Source organism: Papio anubis, chromosome 7 (genome assembly GCF_008728515.1).
Source record: "Papio anubis isolate 15944 chromosome 7, Panubis1.0, whole genome shotgun sequence".
NCBI classification, from domain to species: Eukaryota; Metazoa; Chordata; class Mammalia; order Primates; family Cercopithecidae; genus Papio; species Papio anubis.
In genome coordinates this window covers 25,702,942-25,721,079 of record NC_044982.1, presented here as the reverse complement: position 1 = coordinate 25,721,079, position 18,138 = coordinate 25,702,942, and the positions used below count along the sequence as shown (strand labels likewise).

The window sequence follows — 18,138 nt, the reverse complement described above, 5'->3', positions numbered from 1 at the left end:
TTTTATTACCCATAAAATTATCTGGTGTTCATTTGTAGTCAGCCGTACCCCAGGCCTTTGCAACCACTGATCTTTTTCCTGTTCCCATAGTTTTGCCTTTTTGAGAATGTTATATAAATGAATCATTAATAGGAATAATTACATATAAATACATAATATTTTGAGTTTGGCTTCTTTCACTTAACATTATGCATTTAAGATTCATTCCATAACAATACCATGGTGATTAAAAAAAAAAAAAAGGCCAGGTGCAGTGGCTCAAGCCTGTAATCCCACCACTTTGGGAGGCCGAGGCGGGCGGATCACGAGGTCGGGAGATCGAGACCATCCTGGCTAAAAAAGTGAAACCCCGTCTCTACTAAAATTACAAAAAAATTAGCCGGGCATGGTGACGCATACCTGTAATCCCAGGAGGCTGAGACAGGAGAATCGCTTGAACCCAGGAAGCAGAGGTTGCAGTGAACAGAGATCACGCCACTGCACTCCAGCCTGGGCGACAGAGCAAGACTCTGTCAGAAGGAAGGAAGGAAGGAAGGGAGGGAGGGGAAAAGAAAGAGAAAAAAAAAGATTTGTGCACGTTGTATCAGCAGTTCATTCATTTTTATTGCAGAATAGTATTCCAATTGGAGGTATCAGAGTTTCTTTATCCATTATCTAGTCATGAGATATTTGGTTTGTTTAGTGGTTATGAATAAAGCTTCCGTAAAATTTGGAATACACGTATTTTAAGTGTACAGTTTAATGAATTTTGATAAATGTATATATCCACTTAACCTCCAGCCTAATTAGGATATGGAAACCATGTGTATTCCCTCCTGTATTTTTCTAGTCAATCTTTCTTAACCTTTATTCTGATACAGTTTAATGAGTTTTGATAAACGTATACATCCACTTAACCTCCAGCCTAATTAAGATATGGAAACCCTGTGTGTTCCCTTCTGTCTTTTTCTAGTCAATCTTTCTTGACTTTTATTCTGATTTCCATAACCACAGCTTTTTTCTTCCTGTCCTAACCAAGTTCATGTAAAAGGAATTATGCAGTATAGAAGAAAGTGACATTCCTTTTATCCCAAGAGGAATAAGTGATTGAAGACGTTTAAGAAGGAAATAGGCACAATCTGATTTATGTTTGTAATGATCTTTTTGGCTGCTGTGCGAAGAATAGTGAGTATGCCACATAAGTATTATTTTTCTTCCCATCTTCCAGGGGGAATACGGCTCAATAAAATTCCCAGGTCGACCAGAATTTCCATACTGGACCCATTCAGGGAACCTGGAACTATTTCTGCCATTCCCGATTCTTCCCAGCAGATGGCCCCAAAGTCCAATTACTGAACTGCCTCACGGAGCCGCGGGCTCCAATGTGAGGCGGCCGCTGCCCGTCAACTCCAGCATGAGAGTGGCAGCTGGAGTTGGGGAGCTGCGAGAATCCTCTAGGGGTGCAGGGCGACGGCTTCGGCCGCACCGCGGGCTGGCCAGGGCTGCGTGCCCGTCTCTGACTCTCAGCAGAGGTGTCTGTGGCCAGGAGGAGCTGAAGTTCGGCAGGACATTGGTCCGCCCGGGGACAGTCCACTCCGCGGGGACTTTCTCTGGATAAGGAGTGCGTGCGAGTGGGTCCCAGGCAGACAGGGTGTCTAGAAGGCTACTCGCGAGGGAAGGTGGCTCCTTGGATTTAAAGACGAGGAAAGGAGGGGGAATCTAAACTAGGCTTTGGAGAGAACTAATGGGAGGGGCGCGGGGTGGGTGCGGGCTGGAAAACAGAGGGGACAGCCAGGACTGGTGTTGGGTGTCAGGGAACAGACGGAGCGGACTGCGTGGGTCCAGCCAAGGAAAGTGAAGCAAGCAGGCTTGTTTGGGTCGAGGTTGCCTAGGGAAGCGGAGAACTCAAGTGCCTCTTTTCCAAACCCTTCTCCAGCCTCCTCTATAGTGGTGAGGTCACAGCCCCTTGGAGCCCTCCCTCTTCCCACCTCCCGCTCCCGGGTCTCCTTTGGCCTGGGGTAACCCGAGGTGCAGAGAGCTGAGAATGAGGCGATTTCGGAGGATGGAGAAATAGCCCCGGGTCCCGTGGAAAATGAGGCCGGCCGACTTGCTGCAGCTGGTGCTGCTGCTCGTCCTGCCCAGGGACCTGGGCGGAAAGGGGTGTTCGTCTCCACCCTGCGAGTGTCAACAGGAGGAGGACTTCAGAGTCACCTGCAAGGATATTCAACGCATCCCCAGCTTACCGCCCAGTACGCAGACTCTGTGAGTACCCGGTAGAGATCAGGGTCGGACCCAGAGACCAAGGGCACCTGCGAAGGTGGCCCGAAGTGCACAAAAGCAGCTCAAGAACAGCCTGAAGTACTGTGTGTGTGTGTGTGTGTGTGTGTGTGTAGATGTGTGTGTGCGCTAAAAACTTAATCGCGCACACTTGGGAAGGTATCATTGTTGACATCCTCATTCCTAACACAGGAAATGGTTACAAAACTTTGATGTACAATGACAGTGAGAGCTGTTCTTTCCAACATGCTGCTATTGGGTACTTTGCCTAACCCTGGTTGAATCTGTCCCATTTGAATTAATAAGGATAATGGCATTTCAGGAACTGACCTTTTTGATCTTATCTTGGGTAATAAAAATTGCAAAAATATGTATTTCTCCTTTTTGTTTCTCTAGATGGGAGATTATCTTAGCAGTTCTGCTGATTCATTAAATTGTTGACAAAAGTTTAATCAGGGGCCCTTTTTAAAATGAACTGTCTATACAGTATCTATAAGTTACTTACTCAAATGTGAACTGCCAGTGAACTAGTGCGTCCAGAACCCTGCTTTGTGATGGGCATGATAGAGGTATAAAGAAATGAAATTTCATAAAAGTATAGTGCATTTATCTGCATGTTAAATGTTACCAAATTAGAAACCTGATGTTAAATAAGATTATGCACACACAACCTGTTTCTTAACAGCAATTTAAATCAGTAATCATTGAAACTGTAGACAAATCCAAGGGAATAAAGTCTCTCTTGATTGGTTATAAATAGAACAGAAAGCAAGCACAGTAAAGCAGCCTAGGCTGGTTAAATCCAGTTAAGGTAAGGAAGTGCAGGTTATTAAAGAAAATGTTGATAGATGAAAAGAAATGAGAAAGCTGCACCTCTAGATTTTCTCAAGAATTTAGCTCATGAAGACTATGTAACAGTAGATGAATATTTCAGCACAGAGATGTATTTCTGTGCTCTGAGATACCATAGTTTCTCAGCTCACCTGAATTAATTAGTTCAATAACCTCCAAACAGTGTGGTAGTCATTCTCCATGCTGCCATCACAGAATAAAATGTGTAAAAGGTTTAATAGCCTCTTGATTACACCTGTACACGGGTTGCTTGTCACCTCTAGAATAAAACTCTTTTGTGCAGCCTACCAGATCTTTCAAGACCTAGTCAAGTCTTTCCAACCTCATTGCTCCTAATTTCTCTAACTTCCCCCTCCTGCTGAGAAGAACTTCTGGCGCTGCCCCAAAGGTCCCTGCTGTTACAGCTGCCCTTGCCTTTCTTCCTACATTCTGTCCCCTCTGCCTAAAGCACATTTTCCCCATTTCTTCACCTGGCAAATGCCTACTCCCAGATCCAGATTCTGGATCAACCCTGCAGGAAGCTTCTCCTGACCCATGACCTTTAGGCTGGGTGAGCTATACCCACTTCCCAAAAGCGTTCTGTGCATGAACCTAACCCTAGTCCTTAGACATTGTCTGCTTTCTTGTAACTTGTTATTTATTTGCATGCCCACCCAAGCAGGACACAAGCTTCTCTAACATAGGGACACTGTCATTCAACCCTGAATTCCTGAAACCCTGGAACTACTCAGACACTCAAAAAAAAAAAAAAAGCTTATGTGAATAAATGAACAAATGAATATGCCAGGTCTCTGAATGTCCACTGTGTGTTGGAGAGAAAGAAATCCAAAGACATCACTTCTTCAGAGACTTCTTTAACAGTGGCAGAAATTCAAGTCATTGAAGAGAGATGTGGCTCTGACAGTGAAAAGGAACTAGTAGACATCCTGTTTAAAATTCCACCAAGAGTTGAGAAAGAAAGGGTAATAGAGGATGAGCAATGGAACAGGAGTCAGGAAACCAGCATTCTCTTCAGTCCTTCTTTACTAACCGTGAAATTGTGTAAGATGACTGATTTGGAAGCAGCCAAATTTCCTTCTGAGTAACAGAGAAGGTTCAACTAGGTGCTTTCTAGGTGACGACATGTTGCTGATGAAAATAGTCTGAGGGAAGGCACTGAATCACAAGAAGTAATTGGATAAAGACAGTGGCAAGGAGGATCTGACCTTGAGAATAGTGGAGAGGGAGGTAGTATGTTCTGAAGAATAAAGTTATTCTGAGCTGGAAAAGAGAAACTTGATGAAAAGTATGGGTAAAACAATATGGTAGTCTCCTTTGAACAATGGCTACAACCATCTACAACAGTAGAAAAATGATTTTTAAATCTTTTGGGGGCGGTAGAACTCTTCTGTTGAAGAAAAGCATATAAGAGAAGTAAAACATGTAAAGCTAGCAATTATATTATGTTTCCTTATGGGGGGGCAGGTCCTGTTCTCAGCACTTTTCATGAAGTCACCCAATGAATCCTCACCGAATCCAATTAAGTAGGTGATGTTATTATCCTCATTTTATAGATGAGGACATTGAGACACAAAAATAAAATGAAGTAATTTGCTCAATGTTGCACAGCTTGTAAGTGGTAAAGTCAGGATTTGAAATATCATATCATCAACTATGGAGCCTGCACCCTTAAGCCACCACTCTCAGATGAAAAGTGTGTCTCACCATACCAGTTTTCCCTTGATGGTCATAGGCTTTGGAGAAAAAAGTCTGAAAACAAGTCACATTCAATAAACCCACTGATAACTTCAGGGGCTATTCATCAGATAAAAGAACTCAGAAAGCAGGAAGTTAGCAGGGAAAGGAAAGAAGAAGGAAAGGAAGAAAGAGAGAGTGGAAGAGAGGGAAGGAGGACAAGAAAGACTAATTAGTCTTTCTAGACAAGAAAGATCTAGATCTTTGTCTAGATCTTTGTCTAGATCTTTCTAGACAAGAAAGAGCTAGATCTTTGTCTAGATCTTTCTAGACAAGAAAGATTTAAGTTATAGAAGGTATTCCCGGCTGAAATAAAGTAAGTTTTTGTCATTAAAAAGCCATTCTGGATGGTGACCTCTTTTTGGAATCTACTTAAATTATACAGAATCTACCACTGAGACATGTTCTCTCACAAGTTTTATATTATTCAGAGTGTACCTCTTTTTAAAGTTTTTGAAGAGCTTACACTGGTTTAAAATGTAAGGTATTTTGTTCTTAGAGAGTTATTTGCATTACTTCTGCAACCTTCATCAAGATGCTGTATAACCACTTCTTAGACGTTTTACAAATTATCATGGTGCTGAGAACAACTCTTTCTAAACTTTATCTTCTACTCATAGATTATTGTTCCGAAAAGTAAACAGCTCTCTTGCCCTACTATCCATATCCCAGCCCCGTGCTCTTATGGATGGAGCGGAGACAGTTATGGACTGTGGCTGTCACTGAAGAAGTGATGCTGTATCTTTTCCTCACTCCTCCCCTCCAGAAGGGTATGATGCTTTACCTGAGCGGAAGGTGAGGGAGAGCTGGAATGCCTACTTCCCCCACCGCCAGAGGAACATTCTAGAATCTTTGATGTGTAGGTAGTTTGAAAAAAATAACTCTCTTCGATTGAAAATTACTGATTTAAGGACACTTAAATGAAGCAAGAGAATAAAATTAAAAATATAAGTGTTGGCATATAATTATAGATCATATTATCTCAAAAGCAAGGATAACAAGATTGACCCATCACCCTCTCTTACTCAGAAAGTTGCCATTTGTTGCCCCTGTGCATGAGAAGATCCTTCCTTCTCTGAATAAGGAGGTAGAAAGGATTTGACAACCATTCTGGACGATTCTATGTATTTGTGCGGATTCTTCCTCAAGAAAGTGCTGACATGCCTTACTATGTTCTTTTAACCTACTTGCTTTCAGTTTCATTATGACAGTAATTGCCACATCTGCCTTCTCCAACCCCACTGCCATCTGTGGTCTTGGGTTTATCCGTTTGTGTGCCTTCAGATATGTTTCTGAAGGAGCTGTTGTTTTCAGGTTCTGTTTTTACTCATTTGCATTCTGCATCTGTGGCTCTAATTGATGGACTCTCCCAGTGTTTACTAAACTGAAGACAATCATTCATCATCTTTGGCATTTGTACCCTGTGTTCCATCTGTGCTGTTATTTACTCAGTATTTTTAAGTTGACTCACTTCTCTAACTGAAATTTATTTAGAAAGGTTACAAGTGGAAAATTAGCATGACTTGGTACAAATAAAAGGTAACCAGAAAACTAAAGACAACAAAAACAAAAATATAATTAAATTATAGCTACAGACTATTGTCTGTGAATACACTGAGCTTACAGCTGCCTTGTCTTTGTTAAAAAGGAAGCGAAATAAGTGTTAATAAGTATTAAAGAGATAACAATCTGGCATGGTGTCCTTGGTAGTATCGAAAGGATGGAAAGACAATAAAAAAAGGAATTCCTGTCTCACTGTGTGATTCACTGTTATTTAATGCCAGGTGGGCACTCCACCTAAAATAATCTCATGTGTCTCCAAGTCATCTTTGTTCCACACTTAAGGAAATGTGGATGTTTTGTATATTTCACAATGGTTTTAGTCACAATCAGTGGTTGTAATCTGAATAACAATTGTTTCCAACCTAAAGAGAAGCCCTCTGCTTCCACACTCACATGCTTCCCAAACACAGCCCCACACATATAAGGTGACTTCAGTTCATATATCCAGGCTCTGTGAATTATTCTCTTCCATTCTCTCTCTCCTCTCCCATACATATGAAACAGTGTTCTAAGAGGAGTGAAGAATTCTGACCTGAATGTTAAAGGGGTTTGATTTATTCACATGAGATGAACATAATAATAGACAATAAAATTTGTCCATCATATATATATGATTATATATATATGAGAAGGAATATATCTATATACCTATATGTATATATATAGACAGATATATATATTCAGATATATATATATATTTAAATCAGTCAAGGTTTCTGATGATAAGTAATAGAAAACCCAGTCTGTTTAGGTTAAGGAAGAAAAAAAATTTTTTGAAAGAACAGCATGTAATTTACAGAATTACTGCAGGACCAGGCTTTGAAAATAGGCCAAGGCCTACGGTGGCAAGGAACTAGAGCTACAGTGAATCATCTGTTTAGGACAATTCCATGGGCAATATAGAAACCACAGCCACTGGACATCTCCAGTTTTGTAGCTGCCAGACTGTCTATGTGCTGCCGTCAATAATTTCCCAACCGTCCCTGTCTCTTTAAATATCCTACCAGAGAGTGGTATCCTGTAGGGGAGCATTTGATTGACTGGCTGTAGGTAGGAAGAGGAAGGAGATCACCCGCCCACTTTTGGTGTCTGAAGTAGGAGACACAGGACTGGGTCCTTCTAATATTCCATACGATGGGGAATTCCCCACCAAAGAGGGGCCATATGCACTCTACATTGCTCATCATTTCCTTCATTCTCCAAATCTTTACTAAGGACTGACTATATCCCAGACACTGTGTCACATTCTGGATTTCATAGAGAACACCAGCAACGCGTCCCTGTCTGCAGGGATCTTACATCCCTGCATAGTATGGGAGCTCCATATTAATCAAATAATTACATAAACACAGAGTTATAATTGTACACAGAGTTATAATTGTGTAAGTGTGCTTGAGTGTGCTCTTAGTAGGGATGAGGGATACTTACTTAAACTGGGGTTCAGGGAAGGCTTTGAGCTACCTCCTGAAGAACCAGTACAAGTTGAGTGTAAGAAGTTTCAGGGGAGCAGGTAGAAGGTGGAGACATGGTGTTCCAAGAGCTTTGAAGAATTCTGACCTGAAAGCTGAAGGGGTTTGATTTATTCACTTGGGATGAACATATTAATGGACAATAAAATTTGTTACTACTCCCTTCATAACTCAGTACAGGTCGAGGTGAATTCTGATGTCCTTAGGAGCAGTTTCTATGCACACACACACACAAAACAGTTAATGGGGTAGCTGCCTTCGTAAATTAATATTTGGTTTGTTAAAGAAATAAATGTAAAACCTAGTTCTTTATTGAGTTTTCTATGTATTTATTATTTTATTTGGAAATCTAATCATAATAATTACTTTGAGGACTATTTTATAATTTAATAATATTTTAATAACTGATTTCTCATACAGTTTAATAAAATAAATAAATGAAAACAAATTTAATGTATTTTATTTTAAAGTACTTGAATGCTTGATGAAACTTTCCCAATCCTTAGAAAATTTAGAAGCATCTATTATGTTAAACTTTATAAGTACCAAGAATCCTACGTTTTTAGACAGCCAAGCTCTGGAGTGAGATCCTCTGGGTTGAATGCCTTGGTCGCTATTTCCTAAATATGCTTTTGGAAACATTGCTTAATTCCTCTGGGCCTCAGTTTCCCCATCTATTTAAAAAAGGTAATAATAGTCCCTGACTCACCAGATTCCTGGGTGGTATGAATGAGTTAATACTGTCAATGGATAATTTTCAAAGAAAGGTAAAATTGTAACTCTCATACACCTATAAATTGAACACATGTTAAAGATTTTAATCAACTCACTGATGAGTGTATATGAGTTGCCTGAGGTTGCCATAACAAAGTTTCACAAACTGGGTGGCTTAACACAACAGAAATTTACTCTCTCACAGTTCTGGAAGCTAAAAGTTGGAAATCAAGGAATACCTTGATGAGGCAGGGCACATGCTTCCTCTGAAGACTCCTGGGACAAATTCTTTCTGGTTCTTCCTAGGGGCTGGTTACTGCTGGCAATCCATGGCATTCCCTGCATCATTCCAATTATTGGTTTTAGGCCCACCCTCATTCACTATGGCCTCAACTTAACTCATTACATCTACAAAGATCGTATTTCCAAGTAAGGTCACATTCTGTGGTTCCAGGCAGATATGAATTTTGGGGGGATGCTTTAACCCACCATAATGAAGAACCTTGTAAGATATTACAAGTGGTTTAAAGGATAACCCACAAACTAGACATATTTATAGATTAGGAATATCAGAGTGACTATGCAGAGGGAGGCCAAACTAGCTTCTTCCCCAGTTGGGGAGGGAAGTTCATAGAAGCTCTTCCATGTGGGACAGAATTTACAATCTGTAGACAAAATTGTTTTGTATTGCTACAATTATGTACAATCTAGAAAGTTGTAAAATAATTCCCATAGAATCAGACTGAGAAACTTGGAAAGGTGTGCTCTAGTCAATACAGAGCTTTTCATTGAAACACATTTTTCCCCAGTAATACATGCAAAATTATAGAAAAGTTACCACCTTCTAGTGAGCACTGTACAGGTAAACTTATTAAAATCTCTAATTTCCTTTTCAACTTAAATCACAAGTCAAAATAAATTACTCAATTATACATTTTAAATTGGAATAGCAAGACCAATCTATTAGATATCCCAACTAGGTCAACAGCTTCTGTTAATACAAATACTCAAAATACCAAATGTATATTGATTATTCTTAAACTCAACACAAACACATTAAAACTATGGGTCTGATTTGGATTCTCATTTCTATTGTTAACTCTAAATTTTCCCATACTAAAACATGTTTATTAATTTAATAAATTAATCTTCATCCCCTAATGAACTCCAAGTTCCTTATGGAAACATCCACTGGTTTCCAGGTGCCATACAGTTAGGGTTGCCCTATCCAAACGGACCCTCCTCTTACACCTGTAGGGCGGAAAATATCTTTTCTTTACTCATCACATGGTGCATGGCTGAAACTCTACAACAACAACAAAAAACAGATTGACAAGAAAAAAACAGTAAACAATTAAGTTTTACATGACATAGAAGCCTTCAGTAATAAAGACCCAAAGGAACAGAGAAAACTATGTATTTTTATGGACAGTCGTATAGATTGTAGGACAAAAGGATATGATCGAATGGTAATAAATTATGCTCGGTGGGGTGGATCTTAGCAAGTCTTATTTGTTCAATTTCATCTTGGTGTCTCTGTGTCTTCATTCCTTTTCTCCTGGGGTAGGGAGAGCCTCTCTGAAATAGAGTCTTCCTACTTTAGGGGAAGACCAGAGAATTGTTTTACCACCTGATTCAGGGGAGAAGGGCAGGAAAAAGTGAGAGAGACCTTCTGCTTCTGCTGTTTTCTCAAATGCCAACGTGTCACATTTGGGGATAGAATGTCTTGAACCCCATTACATCTGTCATTCAAGTGTAGTTAATAGCATTCCTTTCACTCTCAAAGGTGTCCCAATTTGGGGGCTAAATTACTAATATTAATAGAGCTTCCTATTAGACCATGAAGTCCAGAGGCCCGTGGGACATGCTCAGCCTTGTGTTTCATTGTCGTAGGTGTGATTGTAGATAATTGTAGCAACCCACTTAAAAGAGGGTTGGTCTCAGCCGGGCACAGTGGCTCACGCCTGTAATCTGAGCACTTTGGGAGGCCGAGGCGGGCAGATCATGAGGTCAGGAGATCGAGACCATCTGGGCTAACATGGTGAAACCCTGTCTCTACTAAAAATCCGAAATTTAGCCGGGCGTGGCGGCAGGCGCCTGTAGTCCCAGCTACTCAGGAGGCTGAAGGAGGAACATCGCTTGAACCCAGGAGGCCGTGGTTGCAGTGAGCCAAGATTGCGCCACTGCACTCCAGCCTGGGTGAAAGAGCGAGGCTCCGTCTCAAACAACAACAAAAAAAGAGTTGGTCTCTCAGTACCACCTCAAAATCTGCAAGCCCCGCATAGATAGTAGCAAAGCTCCTTCACTCCTTCAGTTAAGATTTGCAACTCTTTGGCTTTCTGAAGACACCTGAAATGCCTTTCCTTCTGGCTTACAGCAGGAGCCTCTTAGCTGATCTGCTTTCACTTTTGTTCTCAACAATCTATTCTTCACACAGCAACCAGACAGATCTGTAAAAATGTACATCAGGTCATGTCCTGCCACTACTCGGAACTCTCCTGGTTATCTCAAAGTAAAAAACGAAATCCTTACCGTGGCCCCAAAGGCCCTACTTGATCCAGATCTTCTTTGTTTTCCTGATGCTATTTCTTATTGCTCTCCCTCGGTAATTCCGCTTTCATTTCACCCTCTTTGCTGGCCTAACACGTGTCAGGCTTCTCACATTTGATTCCTCCCTCTCGCTGGAACATTGTTTTCCCACACATCTGCATGGCTAATTTCCTCACCTCCTTCAAGTTTTTGTTTAATTGTTATCTTCTCAATTAAGCCTTTCCTAATCACTTTATTTAAAATAGAACACTCCTGCTTTCAAGCCAAAATTATCCCATAGCACTTGTCACCTTCTAATATACTACATAATTTACTTTTATTTTTTATTTATGTCTTTCTCCACAAGAGTCTTTATGTATTTCCCCCTAAGAGTAAAAAGGAAGCTTTTTATTTTGTTTTATTGTCATTTGTCTATTTTGTTCGGTTTATGAACTCCAAGTGCCCAGAAAGAGGTTGGTATTTAATAGGTAGTCAATAAATATTTGTCTAATAGAGGAATGAATGAATGAATGAATAAGTGAATGGCCCTCAAGGTACTTTAGTATCATTCCATTGGATCCCTCACACCCTTTTATGATTCTATTCCAAAAAGTCCTTGAGTTTTTTTTTGTTTTGTTTTGTTTTTTGAGACAGAGTCTTGCTCTGTCGCCCAGGCTGGAGTGCAGTGGCCGGATCTCAGCTCACTGCAAGCTCCGCCTCCTGGGTTTACGTCATTCTCCTGCCTCAGCCTCCCGAGTAGCTGGGACTACAGGCGCCCACCACCTCGCCCGGCTAGTTTTTTTGTATTTTTTAGTAGAGACGGGGAGTCCTTGAGTTTTATTGCTATGTTAGGATAGATGGAATTCTGCCCTTATGTTTTTCCTTATTATCTGGGATGTTAGTTTTTTAGATACTGAAATGACATCTGATGGAGTTCCCCTTCTTTCACTGCTTGTGTGGCCCTACGCTTACATTACTAAAACCATGTTAAAGGCATTACTCTGAACAGCCACCTTCAAGGAATATTAATTTTACCAATGCTTCCTACGCTTTTCAAATGTAGTACTCCTAGGGAAGAGGAAAGGAGAAGAGTTCCCTATGATAGTTGGGGCACCTAGAAGCATTCCAGAACAAGCAGGGCTTTCCTTTGAACTCTCCAGTTGTTTTGTTGTTTGTTTGTTTTTGTTTTGTTTTGTACCTACCAAAAAATCACAAATAATTTTTAACAAGAAAATTACAAATTATTTTCTGTTATGTAACTGTTTTTCATGCAGCTTCATATATACCTTCCTGAAGTATTTTTCTGCCTTCCTGGTAACATCCTTTTGAATTTGCATATCTTGACCCAAAGGGGTGACTTGAAGACCCAACATGCCAGGCACAATACGCCAGAGAAGATGTTTTTGGGAGGCAACACTGTGTGTGTTTAAAAGTCCAACCTCAACAATCAGGTCAGTTTTGATGAGGCCAAGCCCATTCAGACATGATATCAGACGCCTACATCCAGAATGTCCAGTTATTTTCATCTGTGTGAACAAACTAGCTATCCTGGGCCCTAAGTCTCTTTTCTTAGATCACCTCTGATGAAGTAGTAAGCATAGAAAATTCATAATGCATAAAACATATTGTTAAATGAATTAGTTTTGTCTAAATTTATCAGTCAATTTACTAGAGTAGTTGTTGCTTTTTGTCCAGAGCTGAGAAATTTAAGTTGAATTGATCTATCTGATTATTTCAGTGTTTCCTGGTTGTACAAAGTGTGTTTGTTACCCTTCAGACTAAGGTTTATTAGACAAAAGTTCATGGGCCTCCTAGGAGTTCATGGTTGTGCTCTTAGGAATCTGTGATTATGTGAAAATTTGGCCCCATTAGTGCATTTCTGAGACTCTATAACTTTCCTTAGATCTTCAAAGGTGTCCTTGACCCCTCACAAGTTAAGAAATTCTGCTTTGGAATAATTTGGCATTTTGTAAGTGTACTCACTATGACTCAATTTTTTTATTCTATTACAAACAACCCTAACAGATATATTTTAACAATAAATGAAAATCGCCTGACCTTTGTATGGCAAGCTGGCACAGTTAGTTACTACTTGAGACCATCATCACAACAATTACTACTGTTACTATTTGAGACCGTCATTACCACATGACTACTGTTACTACTTGAGACCGTCATTACCACAGTTACTACTGTTACTACTTGAGATGGTCATTATGAGACTGAACAAAGGAAGGAACATAGAAATGAAAACGTAAGACAAAAGAAACTGTTTTAAAGGACAGGTCCAGGGGAAGAAGAGAGATCCCTGCTTCTAGTGAGCAAAGGCAGCCCCTGAGCTTCCACAGCCCTTCGTATTTATTGGGTAGCAAGAGCAGGGAGGAGGAGGTAACGATTGGTCGGCTGCTTAATTGATCACAGGCTCATATTGTTACTAACAGGCTTCAGATGTGCCTAATTGCAAGAAACACTGCTCTTGGGGTGTGACTGCCCTCAGCATCCCTTCTGGGTGGCGGATGCAGTTTGTCAGTTTGCCAACATTCTGCATTTATGAGAACAGTTTGCTGTTTACCCATATAGCCTCCAGGGGAATAGTGAGTTGATCACGACTCTTACTCTTTCAGCCTGCAACACCTTTGAATGTGATGGTTTTTCTTCTGAACATATTATTATGGTGATTACTTTCTTTATGGCTCACACTTAGCCTGTCCCGTGATAGGCTCTTCACACAGAAGTTCACTGAATGTTGCCACTTTTTCAAGTCAATAGTTGACAGATTTTTTCAAGTTTCTAATGCCTACTACATAATGTTAAATTCTTCATACTGACTCTTGTTTCCATTTTTACTGAAGCTGGTCAACATACTTAATTACTCTCTGCCTTTCATTACATTAATTAAAAAATAGCATTTGAAAATTTTAAGAATGAGCAAAATGGTCCCATTTGTTCAAAATTACAGATTGAGTTTTAAAGTGTTCCATTTAGATGTCAGACCCTACTTACTTGACTTCATTTCTGTATGAACCTTTAAGAACATTTAGGGTATTCCAGAAAATTTCAAAACAATTTTTTAATTACAAAACTGGCACTTGTGATTTTTAAGACATCTTATAAGTATTGTTCTCTTATATGAGGTGACAGGTATATGTACCCTGGATTTTTATGGCGCAGCCCCATTGAAAAGACTTCCATGAGAATGTTCCAAAAATTCAAATATTTCATCATCATTTTAATCTAAACTTCCCACATTACTTGTGCACCTGGAAAGAGCTTCCTTATGTCCAAATTTTTCTTTCAGAAAACACGATCTCTGTATTTATATGATACATGAAGCTTTTGGCTTATATTTTGTAGGCATTAACTTAATCTTACCCATGCCTGTGTGTTCTCATAATTATGCAACTCCAGAGAGGAGACTGAAATTGTCTCCTCTTATTGCCAGGTACTGTCACTTTATATTTTGTTATTTCAATCTTTTTTTAAGCCAAGAAACTAGAAGGCTACTTTTAGGGAAGGGCTTTGTGCATGAGAATAAAGAGGATCTAAGGATGAGCATAAATGAGATACTCTTCCATGAGAAAGTCTTTAGTTTTTCCATGGAAAGTATCTCATTTATGCCCGTCCCTAGATTCTCTTTTTTTATGATTTTTTACGATGGCAGTATTTCTGTCTCAACACCCTTTGCAGTTATTTCTGGGTTTGTGGACATGGTCCACAGATTTGAGATCACCAGAAATACTACCTCTAGACAGGTGGCATTTTATTATAAAATATTCTCCCTTCTTTCCTTTTTCATATTTTAAATAAATATTTATTGATCACTTCTTATCTGGAGTAAGATAAGAAGCTATTAAGGATTTTGAGCCACACACACACAAAAGCAAGACCTGACTTACTTTTTTTTTTTTTTTTTTTTTGAGACGGAGTCTCGCTCTGTTGCCCAGGCTGGAGTGCAGTGGTGCGATCTGGACTCTCTGCAACCTGCACCTCCAGGTTCAAGCAATTCTCCTGCCTCAGCCTCCCTAGAAGATGGGATTACAGGCATGTGCCACCATACCTGGATAATTTTTCTATTTTTAGTATAGATGGGTCTTCACCGTGTTGGTCAGGCTGGTCTTGAACTCCTTACGTCAGGGGATCTGGCCGCCTCAGCCTCCCAAAATGCTGGGATTACAAGTGTAAGCCACCCCACCTGGCCTTGACCTGACTTACATTTCAGTAGGATCACCCTGGCTACTATGTTTCTTAATCGGGTGAGAGATGATACTGGCTTGAACCAGTTTAGTTGCAGGGAATGTGGTAAGAAATTTCCTGGGCTTATTTTGGAGGTAAATCCAACAGGATTTTCTAACAGACTATGTGGACTTTGAGTAAAAAAGAGGAATCAGTGATATCCTAGCCTGAATTCTCCAGAAAGCAGAGCCCGTGTGAGAATTCTTGTTGGGGAGTATGATTCCAGGAACGGAAGGTAGGATGGGGAAGTGAAGCAGGGAGAGAGGGAGAGTTTGCTGCTGCTAGAAACAAATGGTTGCTGAAACCCCTGAGACCACCTGAGAATTCAGATGACTTGCATCTCAGGACCCTTGCTTTGGGAAGGAGGAAAGATAAAACATCTATCCATCAGTTCCTGGCTTCCATGAGTCAGGGAGTTAATTCTACTGACCTTCCAGGTTTCTTGTGCCTGGGTGATGACAGAATTTCCTGATATTAACAAAAAAAGTCCCCAGGTGGGAGATGAGAGGTGTGTGGTGCAGGGCTGAGATGCAGTACTGTTGAGTTGTACCTGTCTGAAGCTAGTCAGAGCTCATACAGAACTGGTAGCTGCAGCAGGGCTAGTATAAGAGGCATGCTGAAAGAATCTAAAATGATGTATAACAGGTATCCAGGGTCGGTTAGCCTTTGCACAACTCAGATCTGCCCAAGCTTTTCATTATGTCTGGCTCCCATAATAAAGTACAGGGCCTCTGATTTTGTAAGAATGAGATGTCCTTACTTATTTTTTTTTTTACAAGAAAGGGGGATACAAGCCCCGTCTTCCACAGAGATTCCTTCAAGATGCAGTCTTTGCAAAGACATAATGCAAGAGGGTTTGTGAAATAAACTAGTCTGCCCTGCTGCAGCTGATCTTAAGGATGCCATTGATAGTCCTCGTCTCTCTTTGACTCCAATCCTAGATTTGTCTCACCCTTGCCCAGCACTCTGACTGGTTGAGTTGATTGCCTGATGGAAAGACCCAGACTTCAGCTCCAAGGGTTCTGAAAGCTTAGTTGCCTTGTTCTTGTCTTATATAGCTGCTGTATTTTCTCCTTCACCATTGTCCATGGGCTCAAAAGAACCAAGAGATGCCCCAGTGAATTCCCTGCATTCTAGACACACTCCTCCCTCTTCCTAATGTGTGGCAACTGCCCTAGCTTCTCATGGTAAAGAGGTCTTAATAGTCCTCAAAAGAGAAACTCCTTTATTTACCTATTTGTCCGCTAGCATGAGGAGCCCAAACGACCAGGTGGTCATTATAGTATTAAGCTCCCTGTATTTTTTACTTGGAAGAAGTAATCTTTCTACTTAGGAACTAGTACCTTTAATTGGGCAGGAATAGACACAGGAAGATCAAAATTGGAATGTCAGGTTACTGGGGCGATGGTGAGATGAACCAATTCTACCATTGCCCCTGGGTCTTCAGACACATGTATCCTAGCTACATAGAACACAATAGCATATGTTGGCTATTGATTCAGCTCATACCCTTTCTTAGGTCAGATCCCCAATCCTGCAGGGCTTTGTCCCCAAGATGGCACCTTAGCTAAGTCTTTAATTCATTCCACCATTCTCATAGGCAGTCTGGTTCTTCATGACAGGGTACATAGTGAGACTAATGGATATAGTGTTCATATGCCCTTTGTTGCACCTTCTCTGCCATGAAATGCATCCCTTGGTTGAGGCAGTGCTGTACACGTTTTCATACTGGTAGATCAGGCATTTTATAAACCCTTGAATGGTGGTGCTGATGGAGGCATTGAAGTCAGAGAAGGCCAAATCAAAAGTAACCATGATGTTTTAAATGAATTACTATTTCTTACAGGGTGGAAAGGGTCCAGTATAATCACACTGCCACCAAATGTCTGGCTGTTCTCTTTTAATGTGCCTTATCAAAGGTGCAGCATTGGACTATACTGCTGAAAGGTTTGTCATTTACAGGAGAAGTATTTTGATTAGACTTGATGAAAAGGAGCCCAAGCCATTGGGTCCATGCTTGGCTTCCATTCCTGTCACCATGGCCACTTCATTCATGTTCATTTCCCCAAAACTAGATGGCATTTATAAAATGAGTCATCTAGTCTACTTGGGTGTTGAGATTCACCGTAAACGAGAGTAATCAGTGCATACTCTCTGATGAGCAGTAACATGAGACACAAAGGTACACAGAATTTGTTCCCACTCCCATAGATACATCCATGTTTGTTTCCTAGACTTTCTCATTCTCTATTTTCCAGTAGTAGTCTTTCTAGGCCAGTGGTCAACCAGGTAAGTCACTTGCTACTTCTTTGTAGCTAGTAACCTTGCCATGGTTCTTTCTCCCTTCATACAAAGAGAATGATTGCTGTAATGCTCACAGATCGCCTGACTGTGAAGATTTCCTTTCACCACTATCCTTTAGGGCCACCCTTGAGTGGGGCCATAATGCAGCAGTAGTTCATTTTTTTGGTTGGCATTAGTTTGTGCCAATCTGTAAAGCAGGCACCAACCTATGAACTTCATCAAGTGGTCATATGGAGCTCTCCATGAAGCCAGTTTCAGTGAGACTGCAGCAGAGATAAGTGAAGTGGGAGTCTAAACCACCTATTCATGAATTTACCTTCCCTTTCTAGACATTCTTGATCCAGAATGTAAAATTTTTATAATAAAATTAATTGCTGCTGTGCTCACCTTGTTTTATGACTCAGTAGAACTGACGATACCCAATTCACAATGGGCAGCTGTAGTCAGAGTCACTTGGTGTCTCATTGAAGAGATCTCAGTCTCT

General features: G+C 40.5%; 1 protein-coding gene across 3 annotated transcripts in view; it reads left to right on the top strand.

The window, feature by feature from the left end:
- Positions 1 to 860: 860 nt before the first annotated feature.
- Positions 861 to 18,138, top strand: part of TSHR (thyroid stimulating hormone receptor) — a 177,298-nt gene continuing 160,020 nt past the window's right edge. For 2 of the 3 annotated variants that reach the window (XM_031669043.1, XM_009212070.4), the window contains exon 1: positions 861 to 2,241. In XM_031669043.1, the coding sequence (XP_031524903.1) occupies positions 2,072 to 2,241 (170 nt within the window). In that variant the 5' untranslated portion in view covers positions 861 to 2,071. The remainder of the gene's footprint in view (positions 2,242 to 18,138) is intronic. The other variant, XM_003902127.4, reaches the window with a different exon arrangement.